The 23,137-nt window shown below is 43.8% G+C and overlaps 1 protein-coding gene across 1 annotated transcript in view; it reads right to left on the minus strand.

Moving 5' to 3' along the window:
* Positions 1–20,209, minus strand: part of ajap1 (adherens junctions associated protein 1) — a 100,492-nt gene extending 80,283 nt beyond the window's left edge. The window contains exon 1 of the mRNA XM_052094674.1: positions 19,130–20,209. Coding sequence (XP_051950634.1) covers positions 19,130–19,158 — 29 coding nt within the window. The 5' untranslated portion in view covers positions 19,159–20,209. The remainder of the gene's footprint in view (positions 1–19,129) is intronic.
* Positions 20,210–23,137: the final 2,928 nt, after the last annotated feature.

The following is a 23,137-nucleotide window of genomic DNA, read 5'->3' on the forward strand; positions in this document are numbered from 1 at the left end:
TTCCCTGTCAAAGTTCTATGACTGTCAGGGACACGCATCAAGTTTGTTTTGTTTGTTTGGGGGAAGAGCATGCTACTCTCGTGTTGGGGCAGGACGAGTGCATGCATTGCGACCTACTTTCGGGCAAAAAGCTTCGCGCTCACCTCGCTTACTTCCGGGAGTCAGCGCCCACTCTTTCATCGTGGGGCTCTCACATATATCTGGCTGAGGAGCGAGAGACGGGTCCGTCCCTATCGCTCGCTCTCTCCCCAGATCCAGCTGATCCTTCTCATAATCTGAAGCGTGCCTCGGCGCCTCTTCGTTTCACGACGGGGGCGCTGAACCTCTGTACATTTCAAGCATAATAATAAAGTGGCTGAGAAATTACTAGAGGTGGTTACTCGGGCTGTTGCCAGACTACAGCTAGACTGGTCACGCAAACAATAGACCCCCCCCAAACGCTCCAAACAATAAGACGGTATATTAGTCCCTTATTTCTTTGATGACCTCCATGACGAGCTTTCTCGCTCATGGATGAACCCATATACTTCCGTGTTCACGTACCCTCGACGTCTTTATACTCTACTATCGTGGGTGCTGAGACACGGGGGTATTCAATGATGCCGCCGGTCGAAGAGACGCTTGCGGGCTATCTCTCACCGGGTTCGGCATTATCACTCAAGAAACCCGCTCTCCCCACTAAGCCATGCAGGACTACCTCCATGCTAGTGGGGAGGGCTTATCAAGCGGCAAGTCAGGCTGGTGCTGCGCTGCACACCATGGCCGTGTTACAGGCATACCAGACTGACCTACTGAAAGACCTGAGTGCGGGTGCAACGCTCGACAAAGAAGCCTTTTCTGAACTTCGTCGGGCCACAGATTTATCTCTCCGTGCGTCCAAGCAGACAGCCCATGCAATTGGTCGGTCTATGTTCGCTTTAGTCAGCACGGAGAGGCATTTATTTACAGAGTTTACCCACTCGATGCACGGGTTTCACCTTCCAGTCTCTTCGGAGACTCCATGAATACGGTTATCTCCAGATTCCAGGAGGTGAAAAGCCACGAGGAAGCCTTCGGGCAGTTTTTTCCTCACCGCACTCAGGGGGGCGGGGCCGTCGGCCACCCAGTCCCGCCCTGACTCTGCTAGGCAGAGTGTGGCGAGTCGTGCTCCCCCTCGTAAAGACTGGGGACAGGCTCGTCGCCCTCAGCAGCCCCCGAAGCAGGACCTCAAGGTCGTGATTTCTAAAAGAAAGAATCCCTGATGGTCTTGTACCCAGCCTTCTGGGGGTGGTTCCTCTCGGGACTGGGGGCGAGTGTACCATCCACTTCAGCCCTCCCGAAACCCTCACGAAACCTCTTCACTCCCGCCGTCTTTGGTGTTTGACAAAGGCTTCCAACAAAGAGTTGGGTTACCGTTGCTTCCTGACTTTATCCAGGACGTGGAACACTCGACATCCCCTCAACAGGAAGTTTCGAAATGAATACCCATCTCAGAGAACCTGGCAGCGTGGAAACTTCTGCCAGGCATTTCTATGTGGGTTCTGAACACAGAAAAAGAGGCTACATAATTCAATTCACTCTCTGCCCTCTGCATTTTAATGGCGGGTTCCCACTACCGTGAAACCGGAGCAGACATGTCTACTGTGGAAAGAGCTGCAAAATCTCTTGGTCAAAGGGGCCATGAACGTGTTCCCCTTCCAGAGAAAGAGTCAGGCTATTACAGCAGATATTTCCTGGTCCCCGAGGGGGGTTGCGTCCGATTTTAGATCTTTGAGGCTTGAACCACTCGGTCAGGGTGTTCAAGTTCAAGATGATAACTGTCAAGACGGTCGTGTCTCAGATCCAACATTACGATTGGCTGATCAAGATCGATCTCATGGACAAATATTTCCATATTGGAATTCTGCCACAGCACAGGAAGTTACTGAGGTTCGCTTTCGGGGACGAAGCCTTCCAGTATCGGGTTCTTCCATTCGGCCTAGCCCTATCACCCCGCACATTCACGAAATGCATGGATGCAGCACTGGCTCCTTCACGACTTTGGGGCATGCGCATTCTGAATTACATAGACGACTGGCTGATCTTAGCGCAGCTCCAAGAACTGGCAGTTCAGCACAGGGATATTGTCTTAGCTCTTCTGGTTTCTCCGGGTCTGAGACTCAACGTCAAAGAGCGTTCTCTCTCCCACACGGGGAATCACCTATCTGGGGGTTATATGAAATTCGATCACGATGCGGGCACAGTTGTCTCCCGCTTGTATCACGTCCATTCAGAACCCCCTGAGCAAACTCAGGCTAGTTCAAGGTTGCACTGTTCACCAGTACCAACAAATACTAGGTCTCATGGCATCTGCGTCCACGGTGATCCCTTTGGGCCTGCTCCATATGAGACCGTTTCAGCTGTGGCTAAAAGCCAGGGGATTTCATCCAAGGGCCAGTCCCCTAGGGCTAATAAGGGTTACGCGCCACGTGCTTCGTTCCCTTGCTATGTGGTTCAGACCCCGGTTTCTTACCTTGGGTCCCACTCTAGGTGTGTCTCGTCATCGCAGGCTGCTAATGACAGATGCCTCCCTGATGGGCTGGGTAGCGGTCTTAAGTGGTCGTCCAGCTCAAGGGGATGGGAGGGTCGTCAGCTTGGTTGTCACAGTATCTGTCTCAAGTTTATGGCGGTATTTCTGGCCCTGAAATACTTCCTCCAGAGGCTACCATGTCTTGGTGCGGGTGGGCAATACAGCGGTAGTCTCTTACATAAACCATCAAGGAGGTCCATGTTCACGTCAGCTAAATTTCAGGCACATCGGATTCTCCTTGGAGCCCAGGGCAAGCCCCTGTCACTCAGGACAGTTTATATCCCTGGATGCCCGTATGTGGGAGCAGATCTACTGTCCAGACAGAAAATACCAACGGGTGAGTGGAAACTCCACGCCTAGATAGTGGAACAAATCTGGGTGAGATTTTACAGGGTAGAAGAGGACCTCTTCGCCTCTATGAACAGTGCAATGTCTCCTCTCCTTCTCCCTGAGTCACCCAGCCCCCCCTGTGTCTGGACGTGATGGCGCATACATGGCCCTGAATGCGTCTGTATGCGTTTTTCCCCGGTTTCTCTGCTCCCGGGAGTCTTGGCCAGAGTTCGCCAGCAAGGGTCTTGCCTCTTACTGATAGCGCCGCGCTGGCCGAACAGGGTATGTTCTCGGAGCTAATATCTCTCCTCGACGGCTCGCCTTGGACGATTCCGGACAGGAGGGACCTTCTGTCTCTGGCGCAGGGGACGATATTTCATCCCTGGCCCAAATTGTGGAAACTTCATGTTTGGCCCCTGAAGGGTACCAACTGAGGGACACAGGGCTGTCACCTGAGGTTATCGAAACCATTCTTAGTGCTAGGGCTCCCTCTACCAGAAGAATCTTCAAAAAGTGGTGCAGTTCACATGGTGCAGATCCAGTTAACTGCCAAATTGTTTCAGTTCTGGACTTTCTGCAGGAAAAACTGTCAGCAGGCATATGCCCCGCTACTCTCAGGGTTTATGTGGCCGCCATTTCGGCTTGCCACACCTTGATGGACGGGGTGCCTTTGGTGAGGCATCTTCTACTCGCTCGCTTCATTCATGGAGCCATGCGACTGAGGCCTCCTGTTAGGACCAGAACTCCTTCATGGGACTTAGCAATAGTCCTGGAGGGTCTGGTTGAGACCCCCTTTTGAACCTCTAGAGTCAGCGTCTGACAGACTTCTGACTCTCAAGATGGTCTTTCTTATGGCGATTACTTCTCTTAAGAGGATTGGGATCTACAGGCTCTGTCTGTTTTGCCGGCCTGTTTAGAATTTGCCTCAGGTATGGCCAAAGCTATTCTGCATCCTCATCCTGACTACCTTCCTAAGGTGCCTTTTTCGACACTACATCCTGTCAATCTGGAAGCCTTCTGCTCCCCCCCATTTTTAACACCGGAGCAGGAAAGACTTCACGGACTCTGCCCAGTCCGTGCCCTTCAGACTTATGTCCACCGCACTAGCCAGTGGCGTAAGTCAGGGCAATTATTTGTCTGCTATGGGGGCCGCAACAGGGGGGCAGCCGCTACCAAGCAGACTATGTCACATTGGGTGAGGGATGCTATTGCACTGGCCTATGAGGCGTGCGGTCAAGCTTCGCCAGTTAGTGTCAGGGCTCACTCCACCAGAGGGGTAGCCTCCTCTAAAGCCTTGGCTAGAGGGGTCCCTCTGCAGCAGGTTTGTGATGCAGCAGGCTGGTCCTCTCCGCACACATTCATAAAATTTTATGGCAGGCTCATGCCTTAACAAGTTTGTGATGCGGCAGGCTGGTCCTCTCCGCACACATTCGTCAAATTTTATGGCAGGCTCATGCCTTAACAAGTTTGTGATGCGGCAGGCTGGTCCTCACCACACACGTTCATCAAACTTTGTGGCTTAGATGTTTTTGCTACATGTGTAAACCTTGTTCCCTGAAAAAAGCGTAACGAGATGCTGCGCTTCTTTGCCACACTGGGATGTTCCAGGACTGCTCTTCAGAAAAAGATATCTGATGACACGCTGGTGATGCGTCTATTTATAGCCTGGCCACAGGTGCATCTAATGATCTCACCAGCCGAGGCTATAAATTCCGGTCAATGTTCATTGACGTGTTACACACATATACACAGCTGGTCACAATGCAGGATTGTTCCCAAAAGCACTTAGCAAAGCGCAGGATCTCGTTCAGCTTTTTTCAGGGATCAAGGGTTACACATGTAACCCGAGACATTATCCAGGTGCATTGCCCTAATGCTGTCAGATATGCTGTAGGTATGCTCCTGGTAAGTGAAAATGTTTTTGCTGTTATTTTTTTATCTTTATATATATATATATATATATATATATATATATATATATATATATATATATATATATATTATTAATGCATATTGTTTGTTTAATTTTTTCACAAACGAAATGCAAAGTTTGTTGAAGATAGCTTATTTTGAAACTGTTTGTTTCTATAAATCATGTACATGTCATATGTGTCATTTTTAATTATGTTAGTTCCATTTAAATTTATAAGTAATTGATTACTCTTTTTTTTTTTTTGGAGGGTTAGATTACTTGATTACAAATTTACTTGATAATACCATCCCTAAAATAAAGCCATACTGCATACAGGCCTGAAAGCTAAACTTAACTTTGGTCTAGGAAAGCACAGATTTTTTAGGAAGGACAGATTGATGGCATGCTCTCTTCCTCTGTCTGGCAGGCTCACTGGAATGTGGTCAAAGTGGTTGAAGTGCTTACCCACTCATGGCCAACAACTGACCAGGAACAAAATGCTCTGATGGAGCACTGTCAAGGATCACTCTCATCTAATTTTCCCAAGTGACAATGTTTAAATCTTCCTCACATTAAAATCTTCACTAGAAAATTAATTAGTTAACCAAGCAAAAAGCCAGTTGGATGGAATCAATCATAACTCCCTTTTAATTATGGTGCACCCATAATTTAACTCCCCATTTCAGGCCTTGGGAGGTCTGAAATCTCCACAAAGCTGAATTTTTGGCAATCGCTGTCTGGTTTCAATGTCAAAACATTGGAGGAGTGTTGAAAGTTTAAAACAGGGCCTGCCCATGGCATAGGTGACTTAGGCGGTTGCCTAGGGTGCAAAATGACGGAGAGGTGACAAGAGTGTTTTTTGTTTTTTTTGTCAGAATTGCACACTCTCCCCATATATTGAGTAATAGCACTATGCGATTATATATATTATAAAAATAACCAAATTATCTGATGCACAAGGCAAGAAGCTACACAAAGAAGAGAAGCAGAAAAAGAGCAATATAAAGGTAAGAATCACAAGTTAACGACTTCCATGTCAGCCATTGATGTTTATTTACTATTAAATAGCTTATTTAGAACCTCTTAACTGGCTTTGGGCCATTTTTGCTTGTTTTATTTAAGTTTAGTGCAAGTTAAGTGCAGTGTATTTTCTTTAAAATAAACATAAGCATCTATAATGTTGATTTAATTTTAGTTATATTGCTGCTTGCTTTCACTTCACCAAAAAACTCCTAAGTGTCTTCTTTTAAAAGAGATCAGGATTGCAGCCAGTCCGTGCAAACTCTGAGAGCAAACCTTTTCAGTAATGAACTTTAGTAAAATCCCAATAGATCTTTGCATAATTTGCACACGGAGGGGACACGCGAGCAAAACCAAGTGAGAGAGGAATACATTTATTCTTTGTGTTATTTGTAAAATGCTGATGTCCCTCACACCTTTATGCGAATGTTACTCTGGCAGTAATCATTTATCAGTGTCATGCAGCCTGTTTCATTCAGTTGTGTTCTGAATGGGGTGCCAAACAAACCACTGACAAGACACACATCATGACCCATAAGCATGTAAACAGGTTGATACTTTTTTCAGAATAAAACAACTTTGTGTCTAACATTAAATAAGATTTTAGAATCTATAATTCCATAATATTTAATTTCACTATTAAACCAGACTCCTGATGTAGAGTGTTAAATTGAATACTAAATTACCACAGCATTGAAGAATGGAAAGAATAAACAATTAATAATTTTATTTAGCCTTTATTCAGTTTTACTAACACATTATAGAAAAGTAGCAGTACAACTTCAAGCAATCGCAGAATGGTCCCATCAGTATACACTTCAGAAAAGTGTGCATCATTCATTGAGTGCATGAGTGCACTACTACTTCTGGGCTTAAAAGATACAACTATTCAGAACTTTTATCTTCTCTCTTCCCTTCTCTCTTATCTTATCTACTTAACGGCTGATGTGGCCCCTGTAACAAAACAATTGCACACCTCTGCTCAATTGAATATGTAAGATTAATACTGTATTATTGTTAAGCAGATGTCCTTGAATTGGTAAGCAGATGTCCTTGAATCCCAGCAAACGCACAAAAATCCCTGCATTTTTTGAACACACAAAATGCTCCATTAATATATGTCATTTTGCTGTCACTTTCAGCGACAGATCATGTGGAAAAAAAAGGGGGGTTGGAGTTGGGTGGCGCTAGGGTTGCAGCGGTATACCGGTTTCATGGTATACCACGGTTTGAAAATTGATGGTTATCATACCATGTACATTTGCTTATCTACGGTATTGAGAAAATCACGGAGAATCTCACATGCGCGTGGGCATCTCCTTTCCTCCTTGTCTGCCTGTCAGACTCGTCAACTTGACACACACACACACACACACATGCAGCGGAGAAATTGTCAGAGAGATGCAAGGCGAGGGAGTGTGACATGAGTGTGTGTGTGTGTGTGTGAGTTAAAGCAGTGTTTCTCAACTGGTCTATTTGGACTGGGTCACGGACAGCAGGGAAAGAACAATGCCATGGTTCTCCCATTGAAAATATTTCAGCTGCCCAAGTGATAGACTATTTAGGACTGCCAAGGCAGAGTTAATGATAATCCCGAAAACAGCTAAAGCAGACATGGGCAATTTATGGCCCGCGTGCTGGATCAAGCCCTCCACATGGTTTAATGAGGCACATGGCTCATTTATCGTAAAAGAGTTTTTTTTTCATTGAATATTTCAGTTAACTTGCATTGGGAGCTAACGCTTCTCCACAAGCGTTTAACATGCTCAGGGTTGCCAGATAAGAGACGCAACACCCCCAGTCTGAGATTTATAGTTGCGCAAATTGGAAATATTCCACCTAATGTGATACTTATTTTGTGTAATCTGGCAACCAAGCACGTGAGTGCGCTTTTTCTGTCTCTCGCTTTCCACTTTGAACAAATTTAGCGATCTGTAGTGCAATATTCTGCTCAAGGAAAATAATTTTACGGCTACTCTGTGTCCATTCTTGAGGCTGCTTGTGATGTTTGGTGTTACTAATTTTGCAGGTAAACCTTCTCAGTGATTCAATTAAATATAGAAGTAGATCTCGGCATCATTGACACTCTGAGGGGTAATCATTGACATGCGAGCAAAAGTAAGACAGATAGGAATATGTATATGTATTTTTTATTTGTGCAATTTAGAAATGTTGAAGTCCCTTCACACCTGTATGTTAATCTAACTCTTGCAGTAATCAGTCATCCAGCCAGTGTTATTCAGTTGTGTGCTGAAAGTCAAACCATCAAGGAGACCCGCATCATGACCCTTTTGTAAACGGGTAAAGTTTTAGAAAAAACATGTAAACTCGCCTGCTTTGCGACAAACATGAAAAGTTCAATACATTTCTTCTTAATTTTTATTTTATTAAAACAGACACCTGATGTAGAGAGTGTTAAATTGAATAATAAATTAACAGGGAAGTAGAGATGGTAAAATACATTTATAAGCTCAGCCTTTATTCAGTTTTTTAGTGCCTGATAGAAAATTATCTACCTTTGTAGAGCAATATAATACTTTAGGCAATTGCAGAATAGTCCCATTAGTCACAGATACACTTCAGAAAATTGAGTACACAACTATTTCTAGGCTTAAAAGATACAAAAACAAATAAATGCAGAACATTGTATCTCTGTTAGGCATACCGCGTCTTGTTTCACCGTTGCCCTTTGTTTACCATTTTTGTCACTTTTGTAATTCCTTAGTTTCCACTTTTGTCCCTTTTGTAGCTCCACAGTCTCCCTGTTAGCGTTCGTGTTCTCCGTTCATTGTTTTCACCTGCCCTCGTTAATTTGCCTCTGGTTTCTGTTTATCCCCTTGTTATCTTGTTTGAGTTCTGTTTGTTCATTGGTTCCTGTCTTCCTATGTCCATGTATTTAAACCCTGTCTGTTTGTTTCGTCGCTGTCAATCGTTGAATGTTGTTAGCCTGGTATGTGTTCCCTGCCCTTTTTCTCAGTCTTGTGTTTATTTCCCCATTGAGGGTTTTTCTTTGTTTTTAGTCATTTATCTGTTCCAATAAAGTAAGCTTGCATTTAGACCCGCTCTCCTCGTCTGCCTTCGCTGCCTCCGTTCGTAACAGAACGATAGTCCACCAAATATGGATCTAGCAGCTTACTTTATGGAACTGACCCAGGCGGATTTGACCATCCGCGAATACTCCCACTTCTTTTCCACTGTTGCCATCCACATCGGCTTCGACGACACATCCCTGAAGACCATCTACCGGCTCGGGCTACAACACACCGGCAGAGGGAATTGCCGGACTCGGAGACCTCACGTGGAGGGAGTATGTGAGTCTGGTCTTGAGAGAGTTCGCTGCCGGGGAGCCACCTCTCTCGATCCCGGTTTCCGCCTCTGGGCTTTCCGTGCCGGCCACGGCCAACGAGCCAGCGTTGCCAGCTTCCTCCTTCAGGAGGAGGAAAAGAAGAAAGGCTTCTGCTCTCCAGTCTCCGCCTGCCACGGTCAGCGAGCCAGAGCCCACGCCTGCCACGGTCAGCAAGCCAGAGCCCACGCCTGCCACGGTCAGCAGGCCGTTAGCCCCCGATGTCAGTGAGCCAGCGCCTGTCACCTCAGCCGGCAGCGAGCCAGCGCCTGTAGCCTCCGACGTCAGTGAGCCAGCGCCTGTAGCTGCCGATGTCAGTGAGCCAGCGCCTGTAGCCTCCGATGTCAGTGAGCCAGCGCCTGTAGCCTCCGACATCAGTTAGCCAGCGCCTGTAGCCTCCGACGTCAGTGAGCCAGCACCTGTAGCCTCGACCATCCCTGAGCCAGCGCCTGTAGCCTCGACCGCCCCTGAGCCAGCGCCTGTGGTCTTGTCCGTCCCAGTGCCAGTAGCCATGACCGTCCAAGAGCCAGCGCCAGTAGCATGACCATCCAAGAGCCAGCGCCAGTAGCCATGACCTTCCGAGAGCCGGCGCCGGTGGCCATGACCGTCCAAGAGCCAGTACCCCCCGAGCTTTCCAGAGCTCCGCCTTCCGAGCTTTCCAGAGCTCCGCCCTCCGAGCTTCCTAGAACCCTGTCTTCCGAGCTTCCTGAGCTTCCCAGAGCTCCGCCCTCCGAGCTTTCCAGAGCTCCGCCTTCCGAGCTTTCCAGAGCTCCGCCTTCCGAGCTGCCCAAGCTTTCCAGAGCTCCGCCTTCCGAGCTTTCCAGAGCTCCGCTCTCCGAGCTTCCTAGAACCCTGCCTTCTGAGCTTCCTGAGCTTTCCAGAGCTCCGCCCTCTGAGCTTTCCAGAGCTCCGCCCTCCGAGCTTTCCAGAGCTCTGCCTTCCGAGCTTTCCAGAGCTCTGCCTTCCGAGCTTCCCGAGCTTTCCAGAGCTCTGCCCTCCGAGCTTCCCAGAGCTCCACCTCTCAAGCCTCTCGAGCCTTCCAGGGCTCCGCCCCTCCAGCCTCTCGAGCCCCTCGAGCCTTCTACGGCCCTTCTCCCTGAGCCTCCTATGGCTCCGCCTCCCGAGCCGCCTATGGCTCCACCTCCCGAGCCTCCTACGGCTCTGCTCCCAGAGACTTCTGAGCTTTCCAGGGCTCCGCCCCTCAAGCCTCTCGAGCCTTCTACGGCCCTTCTCCCCGAGCCTCCTATGGCTCCGCCTCCCAAGCCTCCTATGTCTCCGCCTCTCGAGCCTCCTACGGCTCGGCTCCCAGAGCCTCCTACGGCTCCATCTCCCGAGCCTCCTACGGCTCTGCTCCCAGAGACTCAAGAGCTTTCTAGGGCTCCACCTCTCGAGCATCCTACGGCTCCGCCTCCTGAGCCTCCTACGGCTCCGCCTCCCGGGCTCTCTAGGATTCCACTCCTCAAGTCTCTCGAGCCTCCCAGGGCTCCGCCCCTCAAGTCTCTTGAGCCTTCCTGGGCTCCGCTTCCCGAGCCTCCTACGGCTCCGCCTCCAGAGCCTTCCAGGCCTCCGCCTCTAGAGCCTCCTATGGCGCCACCACCATCGGCCCCGCCGCCACAGCCTTCCAGGTCTCCGCCTCTAGGGCCTCCTCCCAGGGCCCCTGACCCTGTTCCTGACCTGTGGCCTCCTCCCAGGCCTCCTGACCCGGCCCCTATCTTGTGGCCTCCTCCCAGGCCTCCTGACCCGGCCCCTGTCCTGTGGCCTCCTCCCGGGGCCCCTGACCCTGTTCCTGACCTGTGGCCTCCTCCCAGGCCTCCTGACCCAGCCCCTGTCCTGTGGCCTCCTCCCAGGCCTCCTGACCCGGTCCCTGTCCTGTGGCCTCCTCCCAGGCCTCCTGACCCTGTTCCAGTCCTGTGGCCTCCTCCCAGGCCTCCTGACCCGGTCCCTGTCCTGTGGCCTCCTCCCAGGCCCCCTGACCCTGTTCCTGTCCTGTGGTCTCCTCCCAGGCCTCCTGACCCAGTCCCTGTCCTGTGGCCTCCTCCCAGGCCTCCTGACCCTGTTCCCGTCCTGTGGCCTCCTCCCAGGCCTCCTGACCCGGCCCCTATCCTGTGGCCTCCTCCCAGGCCTCCTGACCCGGCCCCTATCCTGTGGCCTCTTCCCAGGCCCCCTGACCAAGTCCCTGTCCAGTGGCCTCCTCCCAGGTCCCCCAAACCTATCCTTGCCCTGTGGCCAGCTCCCAGACCACCTGAACCTGTCCTTGCCCTATGGCCAGCTCCCAGGCCTCCAGAACCTATCCTTGCCCAGTGGCCAGCTCCCAAACCTCCTGAACCTGTCCTTGCCCTGTGGCCAGCTCCCAGGCCTCCTGAACCTATACTTGCTGTGTGGCCAGCTCCCAGACCACCTGAACCTGTCCTTGCCTTGTGGCCATCTCCCAGACCACCTGAACTGGTCCCTGCCCTGTGGCCTGCTCCCAGGCCTCCTGAACCTGTCATTGCCCTTTGTGCCCCCCAGGACTTCCTGCCTGCCCTTTGTGCCCCCTTGGACTTCCTGCCTGCCCTCTGTGCCCCCTTGGACTTCCTGCCTGCCCTTTGTGCCCCCTTGGACTTCCTGCCTGCCCTCTGTGCCCCCTTGGACTTCCTGCCTGCCCTCTGTGCCCCCTTGGACTTCCTGCCTGCCCTCTGTGCCCCCTTGGACTTCCTGCCTGCCTATTGTGCCCCCTTGGACTTCCTTCCTGCCCTCTGTGCCCCCTTGGACTTCCTGCCTGCTCTCGTGCCCCCCCTTGGTCTGCTCTTGGTGTTTTTTTTATAGCTGTTTCTTTTTATTTCGGATTGTCTGGAATCCGATCCTTGAGGGGGGGCTCTGTTAGGCATACCGTGTCTTGTTTCACCGTTGCCCTTTGTTTACCATTTTTGTCACTTTTGTAATTCCTTAGTTTTCACTTTTGTCCCTTTTATAGCTCCACAGTCTCCCTGTTAGCGTTCGTGTTCTCCGTTCATTGTTTTCACCTGCCCTCGTTAATTTGCCTCTGGTTTCTGTTTATCCCCTTGTTATCTTGTTTGAGTTCTGTTTGTTCATTGGTTCCTGTCTTCCTATGTCCATGTATTTAAACCCTGTCTGTTTGTTTCGTCGCTGTCAATCGTTGAATGTTGTTAGCCTGGTATGTGTTCCCTGCCCGTTTTCTCAGTCTTGTGTTTATTTCCCTATTGAGGGTTTTTCTTTGTGTTTAGTCATTTATCTGTTCCAATAAAGTAAGCTTGCATTTAGACCCGCTCTCCTCATCTGCCTTCGCTGCCTCCATTCGTAACAATCTAAAAAGTAATACAATGTGGCCCCCTATGCTCTACTTACAGCCCGATGTGGTGCCTTTAACAAAATAGTTAAAAAATATTAATAATTACACACATCACCTTTACAAATTTGTTTCAGGATTTTACATGAGTAAAAATAACTGTTATATTTTTACAAAATGTTATAGTTTCATATGAAATAATATAAAGGTAGAATCTATTAGACCTCATTTTATATCAACAGTGGCAGTTTTATTATTTATTATTTATTTTTCATAAATACATTAATTTATTATTATTATTATTACTATTATTTAAGACTAACACACTGACCTAACCATGGTAACGAGGAGCCTTTCCTCCTGTGTAATATGTGTATAAATATGTAATATTAACAGGATAATAATGGGCTCATATAAGTAAATATGCTTTTCAATTTTTAAAAGGGGGAGAGACAACTTCCTGTAGATTTTGACATCAACAACAAAAATAATGTCACTTGATGCATGTCCTTGTACTGGAAAACAATGAACAAAACTATACAACATAAAAAGAAATGCAACCCAGGATACATTAAATACAGGTTACGTTAAATTTATGGCAGGTCGACACTTGATTTCCAATGTAAAATCTGCATCCTGAAGCAAAACCAGTAGAGAACCACGGAGTTAAAAGTACAGACAGGAGCAGTCTTGCCTCATTGTCACGCACCTACAGTATATGTTAACTGTTAATAGGACATTACTTTAAAAGCTCACACAGCTGATGTTATTTTTCATTTAGTAGTTCATTTAACATGCTATGATTACATGTAAACTAACATGCTTTAGTTATATAACATGTTATAGTTACATGCAATTTTTATCATGTTTACAATTCTGTTTATTATAATTATGTTAGCTTTCTTATTTTTCTATTTATTTTATTTTCAAAAGGGAGACTTTTTTTACACATACTTCAATAAAATATATGGTTTCAAGTTTCGATTATGATAAAATGTTTGCTGAAAATAAATAAATAACCCTTCTGTTTTCACTGATAATACTAATTGTGTAATACCGTATACCGTGATACCGTGATAACGTGATATTTTCTGAGACGGTTATCATACCGTGAAAATATCATACCGTTGCAACCCTAGGTGGCGCCAATCTAAACTCTCGCCTAGGGCACCAACAGAGCCTGGGTCGGCTCTGGTTTAAAAGGAGCAAGATTCATCACTACATTTAGATCCTTTTAAAGATTATGTGTATGGATTATCACTAACCACTGGATTAAAGCATATCAAACTGCTATTGACCCCAGAGCTGGCTATTTTTACATCAAAAGTGTCCGTCAGATTACTCTGAATGTTCTTTGGAGTGCTAAACCTCTGGGCAATCTCATCTATTTTCCCTCCATCACACTCCTCTAGTACTACTATCTGCCAAACGCATCCATTCTGTCATTACTGTTCATGTCCAATCAAATGTGCTGTCAATCAAATCTCCATAGAGACATTGTAAGCTTCACGCAAATTCTCTGAATGCATTTGGACTTGCTAATCAGATCAAGTGTTAACCTAGAGTTTCACTGTTTTAAGTAGATAGAAAAAAGTAATTATTTGAGGATGACTACTGTACATTTAATCATGTAAAAAAGTAAAAAACAAAACAATAAATACAATACAAAAGTTACAAAACTGAATAAAACAGTGAGGGAATCCTTTATATATAATACTTCATTGCCTCTTTATTTGGGTAAAAATCTATTTAAGCAGTTTAAGAGAACTGTGGTGAGGCACTTATTTCTGTATTTGTTTTGAGATTTGCAACACATTTTATCTATGCAACATTTGAATATTCAATATATTTTACTTATGCAACATCTTGATCAAATCAATGATCTCTTATTATGGCTCTTCATTTTTATCCATACCAAGACAATGTGCATTGATCCCACCAGATTTACATCTGTTTGTAATGTGTTGAATCTAAAATGATGCATGGCTTTATTAGGATATCCATTCCCTCTAAGTGCAAAGTCTCTTAGAGTTGATGGCTATGCAAACAACTCTTTGCACACCAGCTGAGATCGACTCCTAGGATTAACAAAGGCACTGTAATTTTCATCCCTCCAGTTAGTTCCTATACCAACAAAGGATAATTTTTGTACCAACATGATACAGTACATTGCATTCCTGCACAAATTAAAGCCTCTTCACGCTAAATAAACAATCACTGCTTGACCTCAATAAGTCACAATGTATGTAAAACATCCACCGAGCTTCCAGAACTCTCTGTGGCAGTTTATGTGTCCCTGGGGTCTGTATTGCTGTCACACATAGTTAGCAATTACACCGTCCAATTACATTTCCAAACTATCTGAGACTTGTAATTTGCATGTAAGCTAAAGTTCCCCTGTCTGCTTCCTCTGATGTGGCGTAAGGAGGACTCTATTACTGTCTACTAAACATTATCATGATCCAAAAACATGAACCAGAAAGGAAATTAAAACTGGGGTTCTGGGACAAAGTTTTCCCATACACACTTGATTTGATTAAACTGAATGACACTGAAACGCCACATGTGCATCTAAAGTATCATTAATGCAAGAAAAGTGCTGGTGCAAATGATTAAAGGGTTAGTTGACAAATAATTGATTAATTTAAGTTTGTGTGCCATAACAGATAGCTTCCTCCTCTGTTACTGCTTGATTTAGGAGAGCAGATTAGTGGAAAAATTGGGACATAATTTGATAGAAATAAATGTAATGGTTTTCTTTCCTCCTGAGTGGAGGAATAATGGACTAATGCCACCAGCAACTCCCCCAGGACAGCTGTTTGGCGGCATTGTGAAATGTCATATTTCTACATTCTGTTTACTCCCATTAAATCTGAAATGCCAAGACAATGCTCAGATCAGATCCAGCAAATCGTACAGCAAACACCAAACAGCAACCTAATGAATTATCCCAATTTAAATCCTATAATTAGAATGACTGGCAGATTGAAACCACTGAGCAGATTAAATCAGTTGAAACTGAGATCTCCTCTCAGACATCCAGTATATGGAAAATAAGAGGAACTGTGGGACTATGTGAGTGTGCCTTAATGATTTATTAGGCTTATTCATTGATTCTGAAGATATGAGGATCCTTTCAGGGTATAAACAAATTTTTCTGAGAAAAGAAATGAGTGAAGATTGGAATGTCTTCAATTAAAATGCAATTGTATGGTTTTGTCAAACAGCTGCTCTGATGGAGATGTTGCTACGCCCATGAAGTCATTTACTCACACTGGAGGAAAACTATCATTAAAACATAATTTTCCTCAGCAGGGATACAAGAGCCATTCTAAAATGGTTTAAACTGCCTTTAAAGTAAACAGGGACTGCAGGCCATCCTTTCCTTAATGGACTATAACAGATTGTGTCCAGCACTACAGTAGGTCAAGTTAGTACAGTGAAGTCCCTCTTTTACACTGCAACAAAAATATGCACACACACACACACACACACACACACACAAACAGACTCTCTCTATCTCTGCCTAGCACAGATCATGCCTTGGAGGAGAGGATCAGCTGTTATGGTTGAAAAGAGCTGGATTGCATCTGTACTGAGGATCGTCCCAACAAAAGGTTTACAGATAAAAGAGCCTCAACAGCCACAGGCAATTAAAGACACATTAATAAATCACTGTGTCCATGGCCCAACTGTGTTCATGGCCCACAGGCTCAATGAAACATGCACATACATATATGTAAAAGACGATGACCAGCCTCATTCCTTAATGTGTAGCTTCATTAGTTAAAAATGTATGCTTCCTCTCAAACCAAGACATCTTGAATGCTTGGAGCGGTAAACAATATAAATACTCTGAGTAAGTTTAACCTTATATAAAAGTGTTTACTGTTCATTTTCTAGATGTGTGTGAAAAAGGAGAGGGAAAGAAACATGGCCCTAGAGGGCTGGTAGGTACTATTGGTCTTGTGCCATGATGGGTAAATATGAAGTTTTATAGAAACATTATTGATTGAACAAAAGGAACTACATGAATGGTGTTAGTGTTTGTGTGTCCATGTGTGTCTATATGGTTCAGGTGTTCCCTGTTACACAGACCTTGCTGAAAGGTACTCTGCTGCAATGGTGACTCAACTAAAACTGGCCATATGACTCTCAAGAGTCTGCACATTAAATACTGCTGTACTTAGTCATAACTGTGACTTTGGGATAAATCCTGTCAAGATATATAATAATATATATAGCTATATAATATGTTGCTTGGTTCCAATTAAGCCTTTGAAGATCTCTCTGAATATGCAGATGCTAATTTCGGCAATTTCCCTGAAAAGCATAAGTTCCGTAACCAAAAATTTCAAGCTCTACTTTAAACACAAAGTACTCAAAATCTTAGAATTACTATTGTTGAGTTGAACTGAAGACAATTTCTAGAACAAAAAAACCCTCTAATGATTAAGACACTTCAGCTTTACTGACATTTGCACCATTAGCTTCTGCATAAAAAGTCATTTGTGGCCTATGGAACCCTTAAAGACTTTGTTGCACAGCAGTTTAAGTGTGGGTGGGTGCGATCGAACTGTCCTGCCATTATTTCAGACCATCAGGTCTGTCAAAAAGAGAGCAGAAGCACTCCTCGCACTAACCAGGCATTACTATGTGCAAGGCAAAATTACATCTGAAAAAAGTGGTATAAAAATGACAAGTGTCATGCTATTACACGCTACAGTGTACATGGTAATGAGATAGTTGTGTGCTGCCATATAAGACGTTGAAGGCTGTACAGTGTGCACTTAGAGAATCTTGCCTGTCAGGGAGATAGGGCCGCTTCAAGCAGGAAGAATAAAATGTAAAAATATTATAAAATTGCAGCATTTTTATACAATTCAAAAAATAGCCTTTGCAGCACAGCTTGTGTCAAAGCAAAATGAGCTAATTTTTCCAGTGACAGACCCCGTAATGAACCAGCTGCTGTTCAGGTCAGTACACTGACAGATATTCCCCACATTCCCAAATCAGTGTTTACTCTTATGAGCTCGTAAATGCTTCCAGGCCAATGAACTGGACACTGAGAAACATGCCCAGTCTGTTATATCAGGACCCATTTACTACGCCGTCTTGTGAGAACATTCAAATTGATTGTGGATATCCACATTCAAAGGTACACAGGAGAATGCAGGCTCTCAAGAGAGCTCTGAGAGGATGCATTACTTTGATGTGATGATATTAAAGAAGTTGATGGAGCAATTAAGAGATGCGGCAAATTATCTTCATCAAGGCTGTTCTGCCTACTTGCAATAGTGAGGAATTTTCCAAACAGATAAAGGGAGATCCCCTGCTGTCTCATGACCTGATTCAACTTGCTGCTATAACATATTAATAAACTCCACATAAATATGGACATGCAATTCATGCAGGAGGTTAAATGCATTATGTGTTTGTTTTCTGATTCATAGCAACAGACTGACTGATCCTTTTCACCAAAAATGTAATTTATTTTCTATATCAGATAGGAACATAACAAAACTTCAAGGATTGTCCACCTTTGAGTAAGCTCAATTAAGCAGGCTATATCATGTTGCTTGTGTCTTGGATTATCATTCTGCACTATGAAATGGCTCTATGACTAAACAAATTATGCAAACAAATATGCACATTTTTAAATTGTCACACCACAATGGTTAGAACATGAAACATTTGCACTTTATGGCATGTCACTCTGGTTAGAAAGCATCTGCTGAGAGACTCACTTTTAATGCAAGATGTTTCAGCATCCTACATCAGACTGAAACAGAACAGTGGTATTGCTTTAGCTCATCATCATTCTCACATTGAACCTGCTCTCCATGTTCTTGTTTCTAGAACAGCTGGTAAACAGATTTAATGGCAAGGACAGATGTCCAATTCTGCCTCTTAGAGAAAATGAACTTAGGTGAGAAGTTTTATGATGATTAGAGTGCTTGCAAACTTGCAAATCAAAGTAACGAAACGTGTGGTGTTTTATGGTTCTTGCGTGAATTATAACCTACAGTTTAGACAGACACTTGTATACACCACGTGTTACTCTCTATGCAAAGTGTAGGCTATAGCCTAATAAAGGTTTGTTACATGCGTGTGTGTTGGATTTATACTGTACATACATTACCCAGCTTGCTTTCCACTGGCAATTTGCACAAATTTGCACCCTGTTATCAAAATGACACTCTTACGGTGCTGTCTTTTGATGTAGTTAGTTACATGGCATTAAATTAGACACATAGAAATGTATTCCTTGCACGGTGTGATGCGCTGTGGTATGTCATAATGTTTATAGTTTAGCTACCTATTTGCGAGCGTTAAGTATATTCTCATTGCAGCACGGTTATTTGGCGACCCCTAGCGAGTGCTGTGTGGAAAAACACGCAACTTGATCCGTGATATTGTTAATTACGAGTCTTCTTGTTATTCGCACAAAGCAGCATCACTTAAAAATTTCCGCAAGAATATCAACAACGCCTAGCTTTGAGCAATATTTAAGTAAGAACTCGCATTCAAAACAGCTCATAGCAGAGAAAACAGGATGAGACGCATTAACTTGCCAAAAACTCTTCACATATCACAGGATTTTGTAAAGATGGGCGTCTAATAAATTCAGTCTCTCATAGCCGAGAGGTGTCAAACTCTCGCATTCGGAAAATAAGAAAGGGATATTACCTGCGTGTGACACACCGTTTTAGCCACATTTTTCCCGACAACAATTCCGAATCAATCCTCCTGGTATTCGTCCATTTATGCGTTCCAACAAACGTCGACGCTCGAGCGTAATGATAACCTTTAAGTTATACACCTTACTCCAGATGTTATTGATGCTAACATTCTAATGTTATATATCCCGAGAAACAGGAAGCTTGAAATAGCTCCAGGTCTATCCAGGGCGCACCAGAAAGGATTGGGCAAATATATTCTCGAAAAACAAGGACGCGTCTTGCCCCCCTTTAGTTGCTCGCTGTTTTCTTAAGTGGGCAAGGATGCGTTGAGCGACCCAGCGGCAGCGTGGGCAGCTGGACGGTTCAGTTGCTTCTCAACAGTCGCCTTCTGTGCAGTCACAAGTTCATGAAAACCTCAAATTATACTCCACTGGAAAAGTCAAGAAGCTGTGGGAACAAGGCGCAAGGTGACAGCGTCAACATCGCCCGTGAGCTGCGCTGGCGGTCACCGCGCACTTTCCTGCATTGTTATCATATCGCGCGATGGCAAAAACAGGAGAAAACGCTGGATAAAATATCGGGATTTCCGTGGCGCACAAGCATGTCACAAGAGTCGTCACATTGGCTACAGAATCTCTTCGATAGTTCTCGGATCTTTGCAGAGCTCAAATAAATTTGTGACGCGAAAAGAAAACAAGAAGAGTCATGGATGAAGCACCACTTCGGAGTTCACAGATGCACAGTTTCCATTGCATGATGAGTGAAGCGCGCGAAAGAAACGCTCGTCATTTGGATAGATAGATGGTGTTATCACCCCTGCGCGCGCTGTCCTCCCTCACTCCCTATCTTACACATCTCTCTCTCTCCTCTCCTCCTCCGTCTGACTAACAACCTGCCAGTCCTGTTTTAGCTGACAACCCCGTGACGTCATTTTAACGTAAAATATGTAACATTTAAGACATACTTCCAATCCCTCTCCTCTCAGATTAGTTCATCCGAACCCAATTCTATCCCTATCTCAGCTCGGTGAGATAAATGAGTCTGCATCTCTGCTATCAAAGCTCAACCAGTGTACAGCACTTTCCACAAGGGGGGAGATCAGTTTCTCATTCCAAGGTTAATACAGTGTCTGTGGGTTTACTGAACCAATGGACCCATATTGAGCCTCAAAATTACATGAGAATATAATGCCACATTTTTCTACCTTGTGAAACATAGAAACTCTTTGTTGTTGTTGTTAAGATGATTGATCTGCTACATTAAATGACCAAATGAGACAGAGGGGGGAAAGTGATGTAGAGAGTGCATCACCATACATAAGATATAGGCTACAGTAATGTTGAATTCCTCCTTATTTCACAATATCAGCCCCACATTAACTGACTGAAAATGAATACAACTTTGAAAGGCAGTAGCTGGAAAACTCATTAAGCCTGTGTTTGAGAGAGTGGCATTGTGAAAATGCCTTTGATGAAGAAAATGCATTCCTGACAAACACTATGTTTGGGAGAAAGAGTGCTTGTATGTCTCCATGTGTTTTTGCAGGTCAAGAGAGGGTTGTGCGGCAGGTTTATGTATATTACTTTCTATATCAGATTACTAGAGTTTAAAGACATATTTCTGAATGGAGAATTACTGAACATATGGAAGAACCACATTAAAAAGTATTGAAGATGTACAACATTGCGATCAGCTGAGGAAACCTGTTTTAAATTGTGCCAGTGTAAATTGAGTGTGTGTGGAAATAGAAACTGAAGAGATAAATAAGAGTCGTTAAAGAGCATCAAATCCAGGCTTAACTGCAAATGTTTAGCAGTCTTGGCATTTTATTGTTATTAGCTTCTTGCTTTTAGAAGAAAATGCATTTCTTACCATCTGTAAGGAGGTCATCTACACTATGTACTCAATATGAGTTCCTGTTTTCAGTAAAATGGTGGATACTATTGAGAGAATAATAGCATCTGTCATGAAACTCAATATAACAGAAAAATAGACTATAGGTGAGAATTTAGGTATGGATCAAGTGCTACATGTATCAGAAGAAATCTTTTTGGTGGAAAAATTCCATATGTGTTACAGCAACCAGACAGTCATTTTTCACAGAAAAATAAAATAATGTTAATCTTAATCAGTATTTTTGTTTTATTACCTAGTAAAATACCCAAACATCCTTAAAGGGATAGTTCAACCAAAAATGTAAATGCTCTCATCATTTACTCACTTTCATGCCATCCCAGATGTGCATGTCTTTCCTTCTTCTGCTGAACAGAATCAAATATTTTTAGAAGAATATCTCAGCTCTGTGGGTGAATGCAAGTGAATGGTGGCCAGAACTTTGAAGCTTCGACAATCACATAAAGGTGCTTTAAAAGTAATCCATATGACTCCAGTGGTTTAATGTCTTCTGAAGCGATATTTATACTATAAATGTATATATTTAAAAAAGGTCTTAAATGTTGATCTGTTTGTTATTATATTGCTTCTGAAGACATAGTCGTTGATAACTTTTATGCTGTTTTTGTAATTATTGGAACTTCAAAGTTCTGGCCACCATTCACTTGCATTTTATGGACCCACAGAGCTGAAATATTCTTCTAGAACTCTTTGTTTGTGTTCTGCAGAAGACACATCTGGGATGACATGAGGGTGAGTAAATGATGAGAGAATTTTCATTTTGGGTGAACTATCCCTTTAAAAGAACACAGATTTACTTCAAAAGCAAGATTGAGCCTTGTTTTCAAAGACATTTGACAAAATGTAGTGAGGTTTATGCTTAAAACAGAAAAATATTATTTTCCAGTGGGGTAAGAAAAATAAACTTATTTCAAAGGAAAATAAAGTAATTTTAATTAAAAAATGTTTGCTTGTTTGAGCATAAACCTCACAAAATGTTGTTAGATTTGTCTGTAAACAAGACTCAGAACCTTATGTAATGTATCTTCACAAGTAAATCTATCTTGTTTAAGGATGTTTATATTTTTTTACTGCAAAACAACAAAATACAGAGTAAGAAAATGTTTTTTTTAAGTGTACTCCCTGTAAAACATGAAAATCTACAGGAAACTGCAGTTCTTGAGCAGTTTTGCTGAGTGAGTTATTCAAAATGTTCTGTATCAGGCAGGGTATTTACTCACAGGATTACTGTGTAATCCTTACACTGATGATTTAAGCCTCCAATGTAAAGACCCTTAAATGCTGACTCAAAAAAGCATGTCGACAATGACAATGGCCACAGCAATTGCAAGTTCAATAACAATTTGGACAGTTTAGATAATTTACCTCAGTGCTTTTCCCTATCCCTTACCTGCAATAATTAGAAGACTGTAATTATTAAAACTTGTCAAGAAACTTTGTCTCACTTGAATTGAGCTATTATTTTGGCCTCAGACAATTATATTATCATATGCAAATAAAGGGGAGTTCAGAGTGTATTGTCTTTGGTAATTAGCTGAACCATGCTGCATTCATTTAGCTGCTTATAATTTGAAAGGCTGATGGTCAAGACCAAGGGTTAATCTGAGTCAGTGTATATGGTAAATTAGGCCAAAGGTGAGGGCTGATTATACCGTTATAATGAATTTTAAGCAGAGGTTCTGTTAATGTATGAAAGTTTAGTGGATTCTTAAAGCAGAGGGGCTCCAGATATAGTCTTTATTAAATCAGTTGCAGGGCCATCAACTTTAGAAGTTTTATTACATTAGATCTGTTTCTGAAAAGGCCAATACATAGATCAGTCTCAGCCTCAGACAACATGTCCACAGTAAGTTCACAGACCATCTGATGCATATTGTGTTTACAAGGTAGATATCAGTTTGACACAATGAGCACATTTGAAAAAAACTAATAACTGGATTTGCCAAAAATGTGTCAAGATAATGAAATTACATCTTTGAAAGATATTCATAGTTTTGTTTGAAGCACTTAGCAGTAAGTAAACGTTATATCCCTGACCATAACAGTTGCACTTGGTCTTCTGGGTTCTGTCTGTGAAATAATCTGTTTATGTATTACTTTT

Source organism: Xyrauchen texanus, chromosome 27, assembly GCF_025860055.1.
Source record: "Xyrauchen texanus isolate HMW12.3.18 chromosome 27, RBS_HiC_50CHRs, whole genome shotgun sequence".
In the NCBI taxonomy this organism is placed as follows: domain Eukaryota; kingdom Metazoa; phylum Chordata; class Actinopteri; order Cypriniformes; family Catostomidae; genus Xyrauchen; species Xyrauchen texanus.